The 21,021-nt window shown below is 37.1% G+C and overlaps 1 protein-coding gene across 2 annotated transcripts in view; it reads left to right on the top strand.

Annotated features, from left to right (window-relative positions):
* Positions 1-20,645, top strand: part of LOC127656431 (non-homologous end joining factor IFFO1-like) — a 28,953-nt gene extending 8,308 nt beyond the window's left edge. The window contains exons 3-9 of one of the 2 annotated variants that reach the window (XM_052144755.1): positions 1,778-1,873; positions 2,955-3,095; positions 5,357-5,544; positions 7,040-7,160; positions 9,506-9,595; positions 10,119-10,249; positions 16,049-20,645. In XM_052144755.1, the coding sequence (XP_052000715.1) occupies positions 1,778-1,873; positions 2,955-3,095; positions 5,357-5,544; positions 7,040-7,160; positions 9,506-9,595; positions 10,119-10,249; positions 16,049-16,133 (852 nt within the window). In that variant the 3' untranslated portion in view covers positions 16,134-20,645. The remainder of the gene's footprint in view (positions 1-1,777; positions 1,874-2,954; positions 3,096-5,356; positions 5,545-7,039; positions 7,161-9,505; positions 9,596-10,118; positions 10,250-16,048) is intronic. The other variant, XM_052144756.1, reaches the window with a different exon arrangement.
* The last annotated feature ends 376 nt before the right edge of the window (positions 20,646-21,021 follow it).

Genomic DNA, 21,021 nt, shown 5'->3' with positions numbered 1-21,021 from the left:
CTATGGTGAAAGATATTAGACTTCTTTACGCATTTTTCGCCATCCGTTGCAGAGCTATTCGATTTTGCATATTATTTTTTAAATGTTCATATGACCACTTTACAATATTTCAATAACATAATTTATATTGTAGCCTGTGCTGAAGTTAATTGTGCTGCTAATTATAAGTGAAATGTTAATGCCGAGTTTCGGTCTGAGTGTTGTTCCGTTTTCTTGTTCTTTATTTGTTGTTCTTCTATGTTTTAATAAATGTGTGTTATTCATATTCACCTTGTTTCTTTCATTTGATTTGACATTATGGATTTATGGCCAAGGAAATTTTTCTTTAAAAGTATTAACCAGACAAAAGTTATTTGACGTTCGCTGGTCTGGGTTTATCTTAAACTGCCGCTTCAGTGTATACAAGAGCTATGTGACAATGAGCAAGATTTTCTGAGACACTAACTACTAATAATTAATTAATAAAGGCTATTTTCTTGTAGCCTACAGCATAAAATATTTTAATCTAAATGTACAGTGTAAGACATGTAAAAAAAGACAAGAAGCTAACAATGTCCAGATCAATATTTGTGTAGCCTGCCTGACACGGTATTTTCACAGACTAACACGTCACGTCTCTGGCATATAATACAGTATTTAAAATAGCATATATGCATTAGTTATATTCTCAATTTAATTTACAGAGCAATCCCTGCAAAGTTTTTAGGTTAACTTTAGAAGAGACTAGGATTAGTGAGTCACACTAGCAAGACTCGCAAAAGGGGGCGTGGCATCACGATGGCGGCTCGACATCGTGATGTTGGTCAGCCATCACCATGGACGATGATATCGTCCATCGGCACAACCCTAATATTCATATACCAGTGTATTTACATGGTGCTCCCAGGTAATGGTGAAAGTCCAAAAATGCCATGGTACCCTTTAAAAAAATCGAGAGTTCTGGGAAATTTGCAGTAAACTCACCTCTCATTATTTTCACATGTAAATGAGATTTGCGGCAAACTCTTCATTGTTGCCAAAGGTTTGCTTTAGATTCACCACTACCAGTGTCAAACATTTACACTGAATTCCAAGCTCATTTGCATGTGAAAATAGTGAGTGGGAAATTTGTGAACATTTGTCATAACTCATAAGTGTTGTGATACTCTTTTAGTTGAAAAATGTCTTTACCTGCAGTAGTTGTTCACAGTCTGCACGTGTTGAACTTATTGAAGACTTTCTTCACCACTGGCAAACGATAGGACACATTTGCATGTTAGTGTGTTGGCGAATGAGAAGCCGGTCCAACTGATTCAGTAGTGCATATATGAACATTCTGTGTCATTCAGATTTAATCTTGAACTGATTCAGACCACTTTGCTATCACGTGTGTCGAATTCATTGTAAAGAACTGACTAAAATGTGTGATTCATTTGTGAGTCGGACATCTATATTTAACAGTAGACACTGGGTACACGGCAAGATCTAGCATTGTAGCTTTTGTCAACTCTACGCCGCCACCTGATCAATTCTTGAGCAACTTCACTACTGAAAAGCTACTTGATTTTAAAACTTGCATAGCTGCCACCTCGCTACTGAGAAATGTAGTTAAGCTAATAACTTCGCTATTTATAGCAAGGTTACTGCCTATCACTGCTGAAAGACTATTGGAAACTACGTAATAGAGTTAGGTTTACTGGGGTTGTAGGAAGTATGAAATGTACATGGTTTTCTATGTATGGCCAAATAATTGTGCATTTACAGGAATGTTTTTGGATATGCGTATGCCTGTGTATAGGACCTCCAGGAGAGCGAGGTTTGTCAGGACGAGTTGGCCCTCAAAGTACAACAGCTGAAAGCTGAACTTGTGCTCTTTAAAGGACTCATGAGCAATGTGAGTGTGAGAAGCTAAACACACACTCATAAAACACTCGAACAGCCTGAAGAACTGTAAACATGCCCCACACACTGAACAGCCCATTCGACAAACACAATGCAATGCCTTAATATAAACCTTTAATAAAGACATCAATGCAGAAAAAAATGTGAATAGCTGGTCACCAAGATATGTTATAGTTAAGTCTATTATTCACCTGATTCAGTTGTTTACAAAGGCACCATGAAATGGAGCGCAGTTTTTTTTCCTGTGTTGACAGATTTCCTATTGAAACAAAAGGTTGGAATGGGGCATATTGTAGGACCCTATTTTTAGCCAATAGCCTTTAATTTACATTGCAGTTGCTATACTTGTTATTGCTAGTCAGTTGGCATTAAGGGGAGGGACATTCTAATTATAGACAACATTTTATTTGACAAAAATGTTGACATGCCCATGAGTGCAAGATGAGTCATCAATATTTGTGTCTGTTGTCAGCGTACATGTGATAAAAGATTGTTTTGTCAACTATTAGGAGTACACAAGCATATACGGTACATGACCTCAAAGCCAACAGGCATGGACTAAAAGCCACAAAATAACAATTTAAGAAGTTTGAAACCACAGATTGCCAACTGAATCATTAAAATTACATTAGTTGACCAGCATTACAGTAACACTAACCAGCATAAACAAGCCTGGACCAACATGTGAATGCTGATCTAAGCTTTATTTTTTCTTTTCATTTTCTTTTTTAAGGCAGCCATTTGATTTCATTGCATCGCTCACGTAGCGTTTCAATCAACAAAGTCATTCTGAAAATAGCTTGTTTTTGTAAATGAGTATTAATACACACATTTGCTGCAAGCTGTTTGTCCAAGGAATGATACAAACATTGCAGTTTGCTGCATTGAGTGTAGCTGGAGTTTCAGTTTCACATTAGTACATCTGAAACTGTCTTGAGTGCCATTGTCATCCATTCTAAAAAGAATGCTTCACAGGAATTGACTTTTGTTATTAACAGGTTATTAACTATATGTTATCTAATTACTTTAGCTTCAAATGACTCAAATATCCACACAAATCTGTACACATACAGAACCTGTCAGAGTTGGACAGTAAGATCCAGGAGAAAGCGATGAAGGTGGACATGGACATTTGCAGACGCATCGATATCACAGCTCGCCTGTGTGACGTTGCCCAACAAAGAAACTGTGAAGATCCAATCAAGATCTTTAAGGTATTCACTCAAACACAGACCCCTGGGTAGTTCACATGAAATGTCTTTGAAAGGTTGACATGCCCTGCAATGTGATGTGCTATAGTGTATCTAAAAGTTAGTTAAATTAAATTGTCAAACCATAGAACTGTTTAAAATGAACAAGTGAATGGTAGAAATGGTAGAAAATGTAACTTGACCAGTGACAGCACCTAAAATGCAGTTTCCTTTATATATCCTATACATTTTAACTAAAACTATAACTTTTTAACCTAAAATGTTGATGTTTATATATATATATATATATATATATATATATATATATATATATATATATATATATATATATATGTGGCATTCAACTGATCACAATGTATAGTCAGGACATTAATAATGTAAAAAATTACTATTACAATTAGAAACGTAAACTTCTTCAAAGAGTTCTCATCCAAAAAATCCTCCACATGCAGCAATGACAGCTTTGCATTCTAGCTGTCAGTTTGTCCAGATACTCAGGTGGCATTTCACCCCACACTTCCTGTAGCACTTGCCATAGATGTGGCTGTCTTGTCGAGCACTTCTCACGCACCTTACAGTCTAGCTGATCCCACAAAGTCTCAATGAGGTTAAGATCAATACTAGATAAGATCTTTTCCAATTATCTGTTGTCCAATCTCTGTGTTTCTTTGCCCACTCTAACCTTTTATTTTTGTCTTTCTGTTTCAAAAGTGGCTTTTTCTTTGCAATTCTTCCCATAAATCCTGCACCCCTGAGTCTTCTCTTTACTGTTGTACATGAAACTGGTGTTGAACGGGTAGAATTCAATGAAGCTGTCAGCTGAGAACATGTGAGGCGTCTATTTCTCAAACTAGAGACTCTGATGTTCTTATCCTCTTGTTTAGTTGTACATCTGGTCTTCCAGATCTCTTTCTGTCCTTGATAGAGCCAGTTGTCTTTTGTCTTTGAAGACTGTAGTGTACACCTTTGGCAATTTCAAGCATTGTATAGCCTTCATTCCTCAAAACAATGATTGACTGATGAGTTTCTTGAGAAAGCTGTTTCTTTTTTGCCATTTTTGACCCAATATTGTCCTTAAGACATGCCAGTCTATTCAATACTGTGGCAACTCAAAAACAAACAGAACCATTTGTACATTATTCCAAACTTTTGGTTGGCAGTATTTATATATATACTTTTTGGACATGTTATGTATCAAATAAACACCTACACTCCCTCCCTTCTTAGGTTATACCATAAATATTATGTTTTGCTAAATGTTTAACCCCTGCTGGCTGGTTTGATATTTTGTGTTGATGCCATGTATCCTGTAATCTTACACACTTGTTATTCATATGTTCACATAAGGACTTCCCAACCCCCTCTCTGTATTTTTGGCTCACTCTTTGATTCAGCTGCAGTGTTTTTTGTTTGTTTGTTTTTTTGCTGATGCGTGCACTAGTGTCATCCTAGTGGCCCAGGGAACTGATCTCTATTGCATTATGTGTAGACCAGGGAGTGGTTCAACCTAAGAATCTGTTTGTATTGTTTCTGCATTTTTTTTTATATTCTGCATATTTCTTTTACTAATCAGAAATACAGTTTTCAGCAGATGATTAAACAATGAAACAATCCCATACACTTACATTGACTGAATGTTCAAATGGGCCTAGTCAAGCTCTTAACACCCTGTCTACACCGGATACGAGCGGCACGTCCCGTCCCGTCAAAAGCAAATATAGTAGTTCCCATTATAATCAATGAAGCTGTCTACACTGGAAGTGTCCTTTGCGGTGTGTCGCTTACCATATTGCCAACAGTAAACAGATGCCCCGTTCTATTGCTTACATGTTGAAATAAAATTATTGTAATTACCAAATATCATAAGTCATGATTTTAGTTAGTTACATATTTAAATAACTTCTGACTACTACATTAAAGGTGCTGTAAGTGATTTTAGCCATTCTGTAACTTCCACTGAATTAGTCAACACCCCCCCTTAAAACATTGCCCTCCAAAGATAGTGTCGAGACAGTCACTGAACAATAGAGCAGCATTGCATCTTCTCATGGTTGTCAAACACAACAATAGCAAAGAAGAAGTGAAAATGCAGCACTGGCCCAATTGGGGAAGTGACAGTTTCGTTAACTGAAACACTCTCACATTGCCCCCAGTCCAGATTTGAAATGACCTGAGGGAGAATAAATGTTGATAGAATTTGCTTTGTGGGGTAAACTATTTCTTTAAGTTAAGTTGGTTTTACCCTCCCTCTCTTTCTGTTTCAGGTTCCCAGCCCTCAGAATGTCATCGCCTCTCGTGCCCGTAAACAAATATCACAGCCTGTCAATGGCAGTGAGACCGATGAGCCAGTCAGCACCTCTGAGAGTGATGGAGGTGGTGCAAGAGAGGATGACCTGTGCACCCCTTCAACCCTGCAGATCAATGAAGAGATGCAGAGGATGTTAACCCAACTGTGAGTGCTTTCATACGCAGTGGAATATTTGGTCAGAGCTGTGGTTCCTAAGTGTGAACTGCATCTTTGCTGTTCTTTCCTACCCTATTTAAGCCTTGGGTAGCTCAATATTTTGACATATTTAATTTAAATCTTAATATTTATGTATTTGCTTTGAAATGTCTAAAAGGGTGATTGTTTTCAACCAGAGATTCAAAGTAATGTTTATTTTAGTTGGAGCCCTAGCGTTGTGGGAAGTGGTCCGATATATGAGGCAGCATCAAGGATGACCAGTTCCATTCCTGGCTCACGGTCCTATCCAGTGTTTCCTTCTCAACTTTCCAATGTAAAAAATATATAAAATGGCAACAAAAAGTTTTAATATATGAACTAAAACTCTAGTAAAAAGTTTATCACAATCAAGTTATGTCCACACTGTTTTTAACAAAATAAACACAAGGAAGAATCATAATTTTCATTTAAAAGAACCAATATAACGATACATACAAACAGCAATATTTACCTACATACATTTTACTAAAACAGTTAAACATATAAAAATACACAATTTCTTTTGATTGATAATGCAAACAAATTGTTGAGTCAGTGTTTTTAATCGATTCAGTGGAATTCACAGAAATTAATCAAACATAACTCTAACTGTTAATGGTTTAGTTTACCCAAAAATGTCTGCAGAACACAAACAAAGATTTTTAGAAGAATATCTCAGCTCTGTAGGTCCATACAATACAAGTGAATGGGTACCAGTATTATGATGGTCTAAAAAGAGTGTGAAGGCAGAACAAAAGTATTCCATACGACCTCAGTGTTTTCCATGTCTTTAGAAGTGTTATGAGAGGTGTGGGTGAGAAAAAGATCAATATTTAAGTCTATATTTAAATGTAATACATTTTTCTCCCTGCCCAGTAGGTAGCGATATGCACAGAGAATGCAAATCGCCAAAAACAAAAGAAGAATGTGAATGTGAAAGTGGAGATTTAAATAAAAAAATATCTGATCTCACCCACTCCTATCATATCGCTTCTGAAAACATGGATTACAACACTGGAGTCTTATGAAATACTTTTATGCTGCCTTTATGTACATTTTGTAGCTTCAAGTTCTGATCACCATTCACATGCATTGTATGGACCTACAGAGCTGAGATATTTTTCTAAAAATCATTTGTGTTCAGCAGAAGAAAGAAAGTCACGCACATCTGGTGCTTTTAGCTTCTTTTATTTAAATCAGAGGCTCTATTAAAACATCTTTCTAAAATGTAGATACTCGAGAGTTATAAAACAAGAAAGGATTGTAAAACTAGACTAATGACAACGTTTTTAAGAAGCTTAATGCTCTAATAAAAAGTGCATCAAAATCATTATGATACTTACTATTATGCTTAATTTTATATTTGCTGTTATATACATTGTGAATATTTTAACTAATATAATTACTGGTGTGTTTGTGTGTGTGTGTGTGTGTGTGTGTGTGTGTGTGTGTGTGTGTGTGTCAGACGTGAGTGCGAGTTTGAGGATGACTGTGATTCTTTGGCTTGGGAAGAGACAGAGGAGACACTGCTGCTGTGGGAGGATTTCCCAGGATGCACCTTAACAGCCGACCCCGGTCAGGGCGAGGTACATGCATTGCATTCTTTGAGTTGTATTAATCACATAAATTATGGTTTACTTCATCTGATATTGTGTAGTTGATATTTGTGGTTAATGCAGAATATAGGGCAATCCAGTTTTTCATGATAAGAAAATAAGAGTAAGTGTGGTATTATTTTAGGTTAAATAAAATGTATAAAATTGTTAAGAATACATTTACATTACATTTACATTTATTCATTTGGCAGACGCTTTTATCCAAAGCGACTTACAAAAGAAGAAGAACATCAGCGAATCATCTTAGGGAGACAGTGGTACAAAAAGTGCCATATTACAAAGATATGAATGAAAGAATAATGTTAACAAAAAGCATATGAAAAAATCAAATAAACATTCATTGTTATTACATTCATTGTCACTCTTGCTACACCGACATAGTAAAGGGAATGTCATTTTTTGGGGGGCAGGGTTTTTTGGCCAGTGACTAGTGACTGTTAAAAACCACTACAGTGGTTGCACAGTGGTCGGTTAGCCCAAGGGATAGTTCACCCAAAGATGTAAATTCTCTCATCATTTACTCACCCTCATGCTATCTTAGATGTGTATGACTTTCTCTCTTCTGCAGAACACAAACAAAGATTTTTAGAAGAATATCTCAGCTCTGTAGGTCCATACAATCCAAGGGAATTGTGACCAGACCTTTTGAAGGTCCAAAATTCACATGAAGGCAGCTTTTTTTAATCCCCTTTTCTCCCAATTTGGAATGCCTAATTCCCACTACTTAGTAGGTCCTCAAGGTGGCATGGTTATTCACCTCAATCCGGGTGGCAGTGGACAAGTCTCAGTTGCCTCTGCTTCTGAGACCGTCAGTCCGTGCATTTCATCACGTGGCTCATTGTGCATGACACCGCAGAGACTCGCAGCATGTGGAGATCCACCCACAACTTATCACATGCCCCATTGAGAGCATGAACCACTAATCGTGAACACGAGGAGGTTTCCCCATGTGACTCTACCCTCCCTAGCAACTGAGCCAATTTGGTTGCTTAGGAGACCTGGCTGGAGTCACTCAGCACGCCATGGATTCGAACTCACGACTCCAGGGGTGGTAGTCAGTAATGCATACAACTCCAGCGGTTTAATCCATATCTTCTGAAGCGATATGATAAGTGTGGGTGAGAAACAGATCAATATTTAAGTCTTTGTCTCTATAAATCTCCTCTTTTACTTTCTAAATGCGAAAGTTGAGAGTTATAATAAAAAAGGATTGAAATATTTAACGCTTCAGAAATGTTCCACCCCATCTCCACCTATTCCCTAGAATCCTTTTCTAAAGGGGGGTGGGATTCTTGAGCTCCGAGCCCTCCAATATACGGACAGCAAGCCAAATACTCTTTTTTTTTTGTTTTGTTTTTCTCTTCTTTTTTTTTTCGCTGCATTTTTCGCTCTCAGTTTTAAATCTGTCTCATCACTCTCCTTTCATATTTTTCATCATGTAACTCGAGCTGTATTTCGGTGTTTTGTGTGTGTGTGTTTCTCTTCCCTTATCCTTCAATCTCTGTCTGGCTTGTTCTCTTTTTCATGTATTTTTTATGTTTGTGGTAAGGCTGTCGATCGATTAAATGTTTAAATTGAATCAATTACATGATATGCTCATTAATTAATCAAATGAACATAATCCAAAGACATTACATTATTGTGGAAGACTTTTGAATAATTGAAAAGACATTACAAAAAGTGCCTTCAGATATCAATATATAGTTTGTTTTATCTCCATATCATTAAACACAAGCATATCACTGGCTTACAGTCCACACCATTTCATTTTGCAAGCAAGTTTTTCCCATATTCACACAGGACTTGCATTCTGCCTGTGCTGTTTTTAATTGTTGGGCTACACATGAGTGCCACATTTTTAAGACATTTTTAACAGTAGCAACATTAATAAAAGCGATACAGGCTGAATCTCATGAATCAGAGTGTGAAAGAGTTTATCCATGCTACTGTCCATCCAGTTATGTTGAGTCATGAGTTTTGCACAAACAGGACACAAGCAGATATATGCATATTTAGGTCAGGCTACTCAGTCCAGTTTGCTAGGGGGCTGTTCGATACCAATCATTACTGACATTAGTTAATGGTATGTTGGCTGGACGTTTGTTGCATTTCATGGAAAGCTCAAAGGATTCAACATTTTTAGAGTTTTCCATCAGCGGGATCATTAATCTAGTATTTTATTTTCCCTCTGGTAAAATCTCATCTGCTGCTGAGTGCTTGTGCTTCAGCACTAAGAAAATGTGTCTCCGCTCTCTCTCTCTCTCTCTCTCTCTCTCTCTCTCTCTCTCTCTCTCTCTCTCTGTCTGTCTGAGCAGGGAGAGTGTTTGGAGAAGGTGATTAAGGACACTGAGTGTTTGTTTAATTCCAGGGAGAAGGAATATCAGGACACTATAGACCAGATAGAGGTGAGAAGATTGTACAGATTTATGGATCTCATTCTGTTAATATTAACCAGTATTTTACATTACATTCATGATGTGAGGCCTAAATCACTTTTAGAGTTTTTAGCGAAAATAGATCCTAAAAACCTTATTTTGGTTTTAAATCCCTATACCTTTTATTTTTATTTTAACTTGTTTTTTCGCCATGAAAATAGCCACAGAATCTGGCATTAAATCACTAACAATCAAGCAAGTATTCATGATGTATTATTAGATTATTATTGTGCTAGTTTTATGTGTCTTGTATAACTCTGTGGTCTTCTCTCATCGTTAAGTAATTTCAACTCAAATCAATATTTGGTAAGTAGCTGTGTAATAAGCGGGATAAGCCTAGAATCACATATTTTATACATAAAGACAACTGTGCCTGTCATTTCTTGAGTAGAAAGATACAGTGTATAAAAGTGTTTGCTAATTGAATAAATGTAGATACAATATAGAAAAGAGGGTAGAAGCTAAGTCCCATCACCCATCTGTTTCTCTATAGTTGGAGTTGGCCACAGCAAAATCGGACATGAATCGACACCTGCATGAGTACATGGAAATGTGCAGTATGAAGAGAGGACTGGACGTGCAGATGGAGACCTGCAGGAGACTCATCACCCAGAGTGGAAACAAGTATGCATATGCCCACATATTCACACATTCTGTGATAGTTAAAGGAATATTACAGGTTCAATACAAGTTGAGCTCAATCATCAGCATTTGTGGCATAATACTGATTACCACAAAAATATTTTTTTTCTTTAAAAAAGCAAAAATGTATGTTCTAGTGAGGTACTTACAATGGAAGTGAATGGGGCCAATACATAAACTTACAAATACTCACTGTTTCAAAAGTATAGCCACAAGACATAAACAAGATGTGTGTTAACATGATTTTAGTTTGATTAAATCTATTTTTATTAATCAAAGTTATTGCCAATTTTACAACTTTGTTGCAAAAACGACGTAATGTCAACAAATCCTAGAACCCTAAGACAACTTTAAAAATTAAGATTTTACTCAAATAAGTTTTAACAGAAGAATGAAAGTTTTTTTTTATTGTAAGCTTCACATTTCTGCCTTTAAAACCTTTTAAAATTGGCACCATTCACTTCCATTGTAAGTGCCTCACTGTGACCCAAATACCAATTTTAAAGAAAAGATAACAATACGAGTCTAAATACATTTTTATGGCAATCAACATCATGCCACAAATGCTGTCAATTGAGCTTATCTTGTAATGAACCCAGACTACTCCTTTAAAGCTGAAGTGTGTAATTTTGGATCCATGTCGTCACTAAAGTAGGAAAATTGCAAATAATTATTGCTTTCAAACAGGTTTCCCGAACACTTGATCAAACAGATAGTCCCGCCCCAAAACTCACACCAATAGTTGGGCTAATGTTGCTGATTCAGGCTGGTTGGAATGCTCAAACAAGCCGAACATTGGGCCTCATTCATGAAATTTTAGTAAATATTTGAATTAATTGGGAGTAATATGCGTGTAAAATGGTGCTTCCCGAAAACTTTATGCTGGATTCAGAAGCGCTTCATTCTCCCCAGATGTGTTATTAATACATGTTTATGTTAGTGAATTCCAAACACTGGTAAATAGGGGTGTGTGCATGTACATTAACAATTATCATAATCCATGCCCATGAAAACACCATATAAGGAAGGCACCGGACTCGCTAGTAAATGCTTTTAATATCTATGCAAAACAGTATTGAAATCATTTTTATGAATGAAGTGCATTCACATCATAAAAGATTTATTTGGCAATCACAATTGTGTGTTAAATAAAGCAAGGACTTGCTGTCATTGCATGTTTTTGCTGTCATCGGAGGCTCTTTTGTGAATCAAACAAGAAATTAATAGAATGCCTGAAAAGATCTTTGACCGAAACACTGTAAGATATTATAGATTTGCAAGCTATATAAGACAGTGTGCAATTTGTAAAAAAAAATTCCCGTTGTATTGTGTGCGAACCTGCCTGCAATGTGTTCATTTGTGTGTTCACCAGTATTAGCACTGACCATACATTATCAACTGAATGCGATTTACAGATGCCCATACTAAATTATTAAACAAAATTATAGAGCTCATCAGAGGTTTGTAGTAACGCTCTACTTGAGTAACTTTTTAGAGAAAATTTACTTTTGAGAGTAGATTTAATGGTGGGTACTTTTTACTCTTACTAAAGTGAAATTCTAATGAAAAAAAATTACTCTTACTTAGTTGCAATGGGGGACGTTACTGCCGTTACATTACTAGTTTTAATTCAATAAGTGTTATTAAATGCTTAATTTGAGAGCTTTTTGAATGGGACTTTTACGGCACCGGAACTTTACAGTGGCGCTCTTTCACTTGACTCAAGTTCATCAATGATGCAACAGCAGTAAGAGTTCAAAACCAAAATGTTTATTATTTTTATAAAAATGAAGAGTTACATTTATGCAATGCCTTCATTCAACACCAAAACAAACAGAAGTTGGGGTAAGTTATGGGGATAATGATTACACTGGCTTGTTTTTTATGATAATGGTCAGTTTCAGCGAGATTCTGCACACCATTCGGCAGTGAAGACCCTGTACAACTGTGCAGCTAAAGACCTACATAATGGATGATTGGGGGAAAACTAGTGCCTTCAGTGCCTAAATGCTTAATAAGTGTTTTTAGAAGAAATGGTGATGTTTCACAGTGGTAAACACTCGACTGTCCCAATTTATGTTTTATATTTAATTTCCCTTCTATCAAAATGTAGTCATGTCAGTTTGCCACATCAGAACAGCTTTTTCGAAGATTTACGCAAAAATGTGTGTTTCATGAATGAGGCCCATTATTTTGATACAATACTGGCAAATGAATTTTTAAAATGTTAAGTAAACACTGACTAAATTCAGTCAAATTTTTCTGAGGTCAGACTAACAGACCTAGATAATGCAATTGTAGATTGGCTTCATCCAGCATGTACAGTATACACATAAGTTTAAAATATATTGTTTCTATTCTTCTAATCAACAACTTCAAATCAATAGTTTTATCTTTTTCCATCGATTTTAATTTGATTACGTCATTTAATTTGATTTCACAATGCATCATGGCATTGTAGTTTATGCCCCCAATGAAGATGATAAGCACACAGTCTTGTACCTTTATCTTTTTAGTCATGAGAGTCCTTGCTATATTTTGAATGTAGTCATGGCTGAAGGGCATTGTTAGGCACATCACAAATAAAAATATTAAGGACACAAAGGTTCATTAAAATGCTATATTTGGTAAGTAACATCATTAAATGACATCCTACTGCCAGAAAATATATTCCTTGGCAATAAACAGTAACAGAATGTTACAATACAACAAGAATAACTGTCAGCTTTGTGAGCTGTGGAGTGATACAAATAGAAGATCCATGAAAGAGACGTTTCAAGGGAATCGACATATGAATGGTTTACTTATAGTTCTGTCTGCTGGGATAGGAAAAATTACATAAAGAGTTACACACTTCAGTTTTTATTTGATTTGTCATATTTGCTGTTTCATGAAAAACAAGAAAAGTACAGTGCTTTCAGCAAGTATTCAGACCCCTTCATTTTTTCACATTTTGTAATGATGCAGCCTTATGCTAAAATGCTTTATATTATTATTATTTGTTTTTCTATACATCATTCTAAACTCCATACCCCATAATGACAAAGCACAAAACTGATTTTTGACCCTTTGCTATGACACTTGAAATTTAGCTCAGGTGCATCCCATTTCTCTGGATCATCTTTGAGATGTTTCTACACTTTGATTGGAGTCCACCTGTGGCAAATGCAATTGATTGTACATGATTTGGAAAGGCATACACTTGTCTATATAAGGTCTCACAGCTGAAAATGCATATCAGACCAAAAACATTTACATTTACATTTTGCATTTGGCAGACGCTTTTATCCAAAGCAGTTATTACAGGGACAATCCCCCCAGAGCAACCTGGAGTTAAGTGCCTTGCTCAAGGACACAATGGTGGTGGCCATGGGGTTAGAACCTGCGACCTTCTCATTAACAGCCCTGTGCTTTAGCCACTACGCCACCACCAAACCAAGCCATGAGGTAAAATGATCTGCCTGCAGAGCTCAGAGACAACATTGTGTTGCGGGACAGATCTGGGGAAGGCTACACATTCTACTTTTCTGGCTGTATAAAAGTTTCCCAAGAGCACAGTAACCTCCATAATTCTTAAATGGAATAAGTTTGGAACAACCAGGACTCTTCCTAGAGTTGGCCGCCTGGCCAAACTGAGCAATAGGGGGAGAAGGGCCTTGGTAAGAGAGGTGACCAAGAACCCGATGGTCACTCTGGTTGTGCTCCAGAGATCATGTGTGGAGATGGGAGGAATTGCAGAAGGACAACCATTACCAATCTGGGCTTTATGGAAGAGTGGCCAGACAGAAGCCTCTCTGTGCAAGACCTCAAAAAAGCCCCTAAAGGACTCTCAGACTGTAAGAAACAAGATTGTCTGGTCTGATAATACAAAGATTGAACTGAACAATTCCAAGCATCATGTCTGAAGGAAACCAGGCACAGCTCATTACCTGTGCAATACCATCCGAACGGGATAAATGGTGGTGGTAAAATCGTGCTGTGGGTGGGGGGTGGGTGGGGTTCAGCAGCAGGGATTGGGGGACTGGTCAGGGTTGAAGGAAAGCTGAACGTAGCAAAATACAGAGATATCCTTAATGAAAACCTGGTCCAGAGTGCTCAGGCCCACAGACTGGACCGAAGGTTCACCTTCCAACAGGACAATGACCCTAAGCACACAGCCAAGACAATGCAAGATTGGCTTAGGGACAGCACTGTGAGTGGCCCAGCAAGAGCCCAGACTTGAACCCCATCAAACATCTCTGGAGAGACCTGAAAATCCAGGTGTGCAAAGCTTGCTGCATCATACCCAAAAAGTCTGTAATCACTGCCAAAGGTGCTTCAACTAAGTACTGACTAAAGGGTCTGAATACTTATGCCATTGGAGTCCTCTTCCACTCCTCCATGATGACATCACAGAGCTGGTGGATTTTAGAGACCTTGTGCTCCTCCACCTTCTGTTTGAGGATGCCCCACAGATGCTCAATAGGGTTTAGGTCTGGAGACATGCTTGGCCAGTCCATCACCTTCACCCTCAGATTCTTTAGCAAGGCAGTGGTGGTTTTGGAGGTGTGTTTGGGGTCGTTATCATGCTGGAATACTGCCCTGCGGCCCAGTCTCCGAAGGGAGGGTATCATGCTCTGCTTCAGTATGTCGCAGTACATGTTGGCATTCATGGTTCCTTCAATGAACTGTAGCTCCCCAGTGCCGGCAGCACTCATGCAGCCCCAGACCATGACACTCCCACCACCATGCTTGACTGTAGGCAAGACACACTCGTCTTTGTACTCCTCAACTGGTTTCCACCACACACCAAATAAGTTTATCTTGGTCTCATCAGACCACAGGACATGGTTCCATTAATCCATGTCCTTAGACTGCTTGTCTTCAGCAAACTGTTTGCAGGCTTTCTTGTGCATCATCTTTAGAAGAGGCTTCCTTCTGGGACGACAGCCATGCAGACAAATTTGATGCAGTGTGCAGCGTATGGTCTGAGCACTGACAGGCTGACCCCCCACCCCTTCAACCTCTGCAGCAATGCTGGCAGCACTTATATGTCTATTTTCCAAAGACAACCTCTGGATATGATGCTGAGCACGTGCACTCAACTTCTTTGGTCGACCATGGCGAGGCCTGTTCTGAGTGGAACCTGTCCTGTTAAACCGCTGTATGGTCTTGGCCACAGTGCTGCAGCTCAGTGTCAGGGTCTTGGCAATCTTCTTATAGCCTAGGCCATCTTTATGTAGAGCAACAATTCTTTTTTTCAGATCCTCAGAGAGTTCTTTGCCATGAGGTGCCATGTTGAACTTCCAGTGACCAGTATGAGGGAGTGTGAGAGCGATGACACCAAATTTAACACACCTGCTCCCCATTCACACTTGAGACCTTGTAACAGTAACGAGTCACATGACACCGGGGAGGGAAAATGGCTAATTTGGACATTTTCACTTAGGGGTGTACTCACTTTTGTTGCCAGCGGTTTATTTTAATTAATGGCTGTGTGTTGAGTAATTTTGAGGGGACAGCAAATTTACACTGTTATACAACTGTACACTCACTACTTTACACTGTAGCAAAGTGTAATTTCTTCAGTGTTGTCACATGAAAATATATAATCAAATATTTACAAAAATGTGAGGGGTGTACTCACTTTTGTGAGATACTGTATATAAAGCTTTTTAGCATAAAGCTGTAACATAACAAAATGTGAAAAAATGAAGGGGTCTGAATACTTTTTGAATGCACTGTATATTTTTGTCCATTTTGATTTTCTTTGGTAAAATATCACTTCCACCCTCCTTGCAGTAAATCCATTTCTCCCATACCTGGTGGAGGTACAGATGTAAACGGAGACACCGAACGGGATAAATCTGAGGAGGGAGGGAGATAAAGATGTTGAAACTGATCTGAAGAAGGCATGAAGACAAGAAACCAAACATCCTGATTCATGGCACCCATCATCAAACATCCAACAAGAGCCCTTCTTTTGTTTTTGGAGTGAATCCAGTCACCGCCTCTAGTGATGGTATTAAGAAGTACATCACATGTGCTGAATGCCCAGAGGAGAACATGTACTCTTTGTGACATTTTCCCTTGCAGTTGTGCAGAGAAGCTATTCTGGTTTCACTCCTACACCATCTCATCTTAAAGACCGTTAACCGAGTCCTCGCAAGATTCTATGCTTTTATCTAATTTCAGCGAGTCTGTCCACATATGGGTATCAATCATGTTTTCCGATCTTGTCCTCCAAATGTCTGAGTCATCATATTTTCAGCAGTGAATACAATCTATTTTGATTTTGTATGTCTTGCAGAGATTGTTGAAAACGTTTTCATAAAGTTTCCATTTCCTTGAGACTTTTAGCAGCGAGAGGTCATTCGCTCATTGTTGCTGCATGTACCATTACGTGCTGCTGTAAGCCGTGGGTCGGTCGGTGTGTTATGCTTCCTGTCTGAGCTCTTGTAAATACTGGGCTGTTCATACTAGTGAAGGGTGGAAGTAACTGTAGCCTGCACGTCCCCCGTTTCTGTGCTGTCTTCCTGCAGCTCAAACCCAGATTCACATGAAATATATGACATTTCATGCAAACAGTATTGTGCTGATGACAGGCTGCTTTGCAGTCTCAGTTGTATGCACACTTGGTCTTTTTTACTTCCTCTCTTGCTGGTGGAAAACATGAGTGATGATGGTTGAGGACATATGAGTGAGGTTTGAGCATGTTATGAAATAACCACAGCAATATTTGCTTCTCACTTTTCCCCTTTTTTTTCCAATCTAAATGGTATTGAGCATTTGTAAAAGCATTATTTCTGCTGTTGAGAGACATTTTGAAAGTAGTTATTTTAAGGATTGGGTAAATATTTAAATAGTTTAAATAAATCAATGTTTCAAAATATTGCAATATTTTACCATAAAATACTGTATTGATATTTTTTGTCACAATTGTCACATAAGTACTGTAGCATTAGGTCAGCAAATGCACACTCAGTTATTTCTAATCAGCCAAATTCCAAACTAAGATTGTGCTAAGAATAATTGCGCAAAGCACTGAAGTCCAGTGCAGATGAAAGGTAAACAAGTGAGTAAAAGATAGCGATATATCACAGTATTCAAATAAATGTACGCTAAACATAAAGATTCAATATTATTGTATTGGGACCCAGATATCAGTAAAATATTGTACTACTAGGTCCTTGCTGATTCATTTGAAAGTCATATAAAAATGCTGTATATGTAAAGCTAGATGTGAGACCCCCTTCAGTTCATATTCAATCCGTATTTCACCTTTCCATGCATCTGTAATTCACGTATTACTTTTCTTTGCACTTGAGACCTTGCTGGTGGATGCGATGGCTCGTATTGCTGTAAAGATAACTCTATTTGTCTGAGCTGTAGTTTTAATTGAAACAGCTCTGTTGTCTTGATTGACTGTAATACTGTGTTCTGTTACAAACTGCAGAGCATGAAATGGGTGGGCAAAATTTGATTGATGTGATTATTATGATTGGTAATACAGAAAGGAAAGTGATCTATTGAATCAGGTAATAAAGAGTAAAATCCTTTATTGTGAGATCCTGAGGAGTGATGTTCATGACAGTGGTCTCCTTGACCCTTGAAAGTTATTTCCAAAATCCTTTTAAGATAGGTCTGCTCAGGGCAGTTCCTTGATGAAGACATCCCTGTAGCCACTTTTTAACTGTACATGAAAACCTCCTTGTCTTTCCAGTCTTACCTCAGTTCGGATGATTCTCTTATTGGATTTATCGAACGTGTTATTGAACCACAAAATGTTTCATTATAGTTACTTATATAAGTTTAGTAATATTATACTATCATATCGACATTTTTGACCCCCTAACCAAACCCTATTCCTAATTGTAACCACTTATCAGCAAAATAAAACATGTAACAGGCAGGTAAATGTAATAAAAAATCATTTTATTTACATTGAACTATAATATAGATATTTTTGAACAACTTACACGTTTTGGTGGAAAGGCAAAAAGTTGCTATCAGGACATATCGTTAGAGAATGATCTCCTCGAGAGTGAGATCTTGATTGGGAACTTTGAAGAATGATCTTCCTTGGGTTAGAAACCTACATTTTTTCTGGGACATATTGAAGAGCTTGTCAAATTTCGTGTTGTCAAAAGTACCGGTACTTTGTTACCAAGTCGGTACTAAAATAAAAAAGATGTCACGATACCAATATTTATACAGTACCGGAAGTACAGCGCGCCGACTCAATCGGTACCTGCACGCTGTCTGACTGACACACAAATGTTTTAAAATGCTCACACGTTTATTTGAGCATGTGCTGTGTTATTCCTTTTACACTGAAATGTATAAAACAAAATCGTGATATGTCCTAGTGTGATTATTGAACCACAAAAGGCTACAATCTTGGTCTGTATGAGCTGCATGCTTTAAATAAATGTGTGAAGCAAACCGCTCCAGACATTGTGAATCATTTGCTTTATATGAGATGACAAAACAGAGCATTAATCCACTGTGAAGCGTGCAGCACATGTAGACTATACAGTATACTTAAATACTTAAATCACAGCATTCGCATTTTAATGATCATACTGGGCCATGTTACAAACTGTTTGTCTGACAGAAGAAGTGAAATGTCTTTCAAAACACATATCAAAATAAAAGCATGATTCAAATTAAAAGCTAAATGCTTGGAATTAAAGAAATTGCAACAGAATTATATTACAACTGTATAGTAAAATATAATATTCACTGAAGTAATAATAATAAGAATCAATAATGGTTATTAAATAATAATAATTAAGCAATGTATCACAAGCAATAGTGCTGTTTTACTGAAAGAAGTTGGTTAAAATGCAATGGTATGCTGAAAAGTAATTATTCTATGATTTACTTGTTAAAAGTTTTTAGAATTCATTTGATTAGGCACCATTTTGATTATTAAAATCAATTAAACTTTAAAACATGGAATTCTGGAAAAATAAAGGAAAAAAGGATTTGGGAAAAATAAAAAGGGCCCTAATAAAAAAACCTTATGCAATGCAAACCTAATTTAGAAACACTTGAAGGAAACACAAATTTTTTTAATTATCATATAATACATTAAAATGTAACTTAAAATAGGCTAAAGGAGTGTGTTCAATTGCACATTACTATATTGGTATGGAAACAGGTATCGAGAACTGTGAAATTTCTTTGGTATTGGTACCGACTACTGAAATCTTAGTATTGTGACAACACTGTATATATACTGTATATAAAGCCTGGCCCAGCAGAAAGCAAGATTTGCTCCCTTTGTACAATATTGATCAATATTTTTGTTCCATTTTCTATTTTTAAGGCTAAGACTGCATTTAAATATATATATATATATATATATATATATATATATATATATATATTTGTCTGCTAAAGGTTTATCTGGACTAAAAGTCACTGGAGTCTTTAGAGCAAGATCCAGATGGGCTGCACCTACTGAAGAATGATCTCCTATAGAGTGAGATCCTGATGGGTTAGATCTACTGGAGAGTGATTATTCTAGAGCACTGCATCCTGCAAATGAATGTGTTTAATCTAATAATCTTTCTAGCAGATGCAGTAGCAGTAACGTGAAAATTAAAAACATGGTGCTGCTCATCCAGCTTGTAAATGTCCACTGTAGAAAGACAAAACACAGAGTGAAAGCTTTAATATATGTATGTATTTACAGTACATATCATAGTACATATCACTTTCTATGATCTTTCTATGACAACTGGTGATTAATGTGTAAAGAGGTACTTTGGAAGCACCCATATGAAGACAGTAATTTATATGAGAAGTGTGTACAAATCTTAGCTTAATTGAGAAAAACAGTAATTCTAACAGTTAGTCAAGAAAATTAATGAACGAGAGAATTCTCAGGTGACCTATCAGTTATTAATGTTAAAATGAGTAAATGAGGAAGAGGGTTTGTTTATTTGTGAACTGAATATTGGCAGATTTTTCCTCAGAACCTTCCAATAAAAAGCACTATAAACAACTGAGCCATTGTCCATCCACAGAAAATCTTGGTTTTGTTTATTGTTTTGGAACACTCCACTAAACTGTGTGTGTAAGACTATGTATGCATGTGTATATGTATGAAGTGTGCGCTCCAGGTTTCTGCAATGAGTAAGTGATATTTTTCTACAGCAAATTTACTTGATGTTTGTTGCTAAATGACCTTAAGGCAAATGTCTTTTACGAGAATTCTGTTAACAATTGAATTTGCGGCATAACCACAAACCTGGTCTTGTATAAAAATTACAATACTACGCAGCCAGGAAAAATGACTCATTGGAACTGACTGAATTCTCCATGTTTCTTTGTCTTAAAGGGCTTTTGGATACCTCAGATTTGCATTGGCTACAAACAATGAGTAAATTCCACACAATATCTCTTCCCTGAATTCAACTGAATTTGAAAAAAAGAGAAGGTGCTTTGAAAGAATGCTTATTTGCAATAACAGTATGAATGTTATAATACTGTAATACAGAGGAGAGCGCAAAGGGAGCGTTGTGTGTGCTCAAACGCTGGCTATGTAAGCAAGTCCTGTACCCTGACAAGAAAATAACTCCATTTGAAATGATCACTCGAGACTCAAAAGGTCTTTGGCATTCTGGAAGAACTCTGAATGATCATTCTGAAAGTCATTCTTAGCATCTCCGTGTCATTCTGGAACATCTCACAGGAATTAATCTGAACTTGTTCCTACTTTGGAATTGTGTGGGAAAATGTTTTATATTTTAGGGAGTAAAATA

Source organism: Xyrauchen texanus, chromosome 15 (assembly GCF_025860055.1).
Source record: "Xyrauchen texanus isolate HMW12.3.18 chromosome 15, RBS_HiC_50CHRs, whole genome shotgun sequence".
Lineage (NCBI taxonomy): Eukaryota > Metazoa > Chordata > Actinopteri > Cypriniformes > Catostomidae > Xyrauchen > Xyrauchen texanus.
The sequence above is the reverse complement of the archived record's forward strand: the minus strand, read 5'-3'. Positions and strand labels throughout refer to the sequence as shown.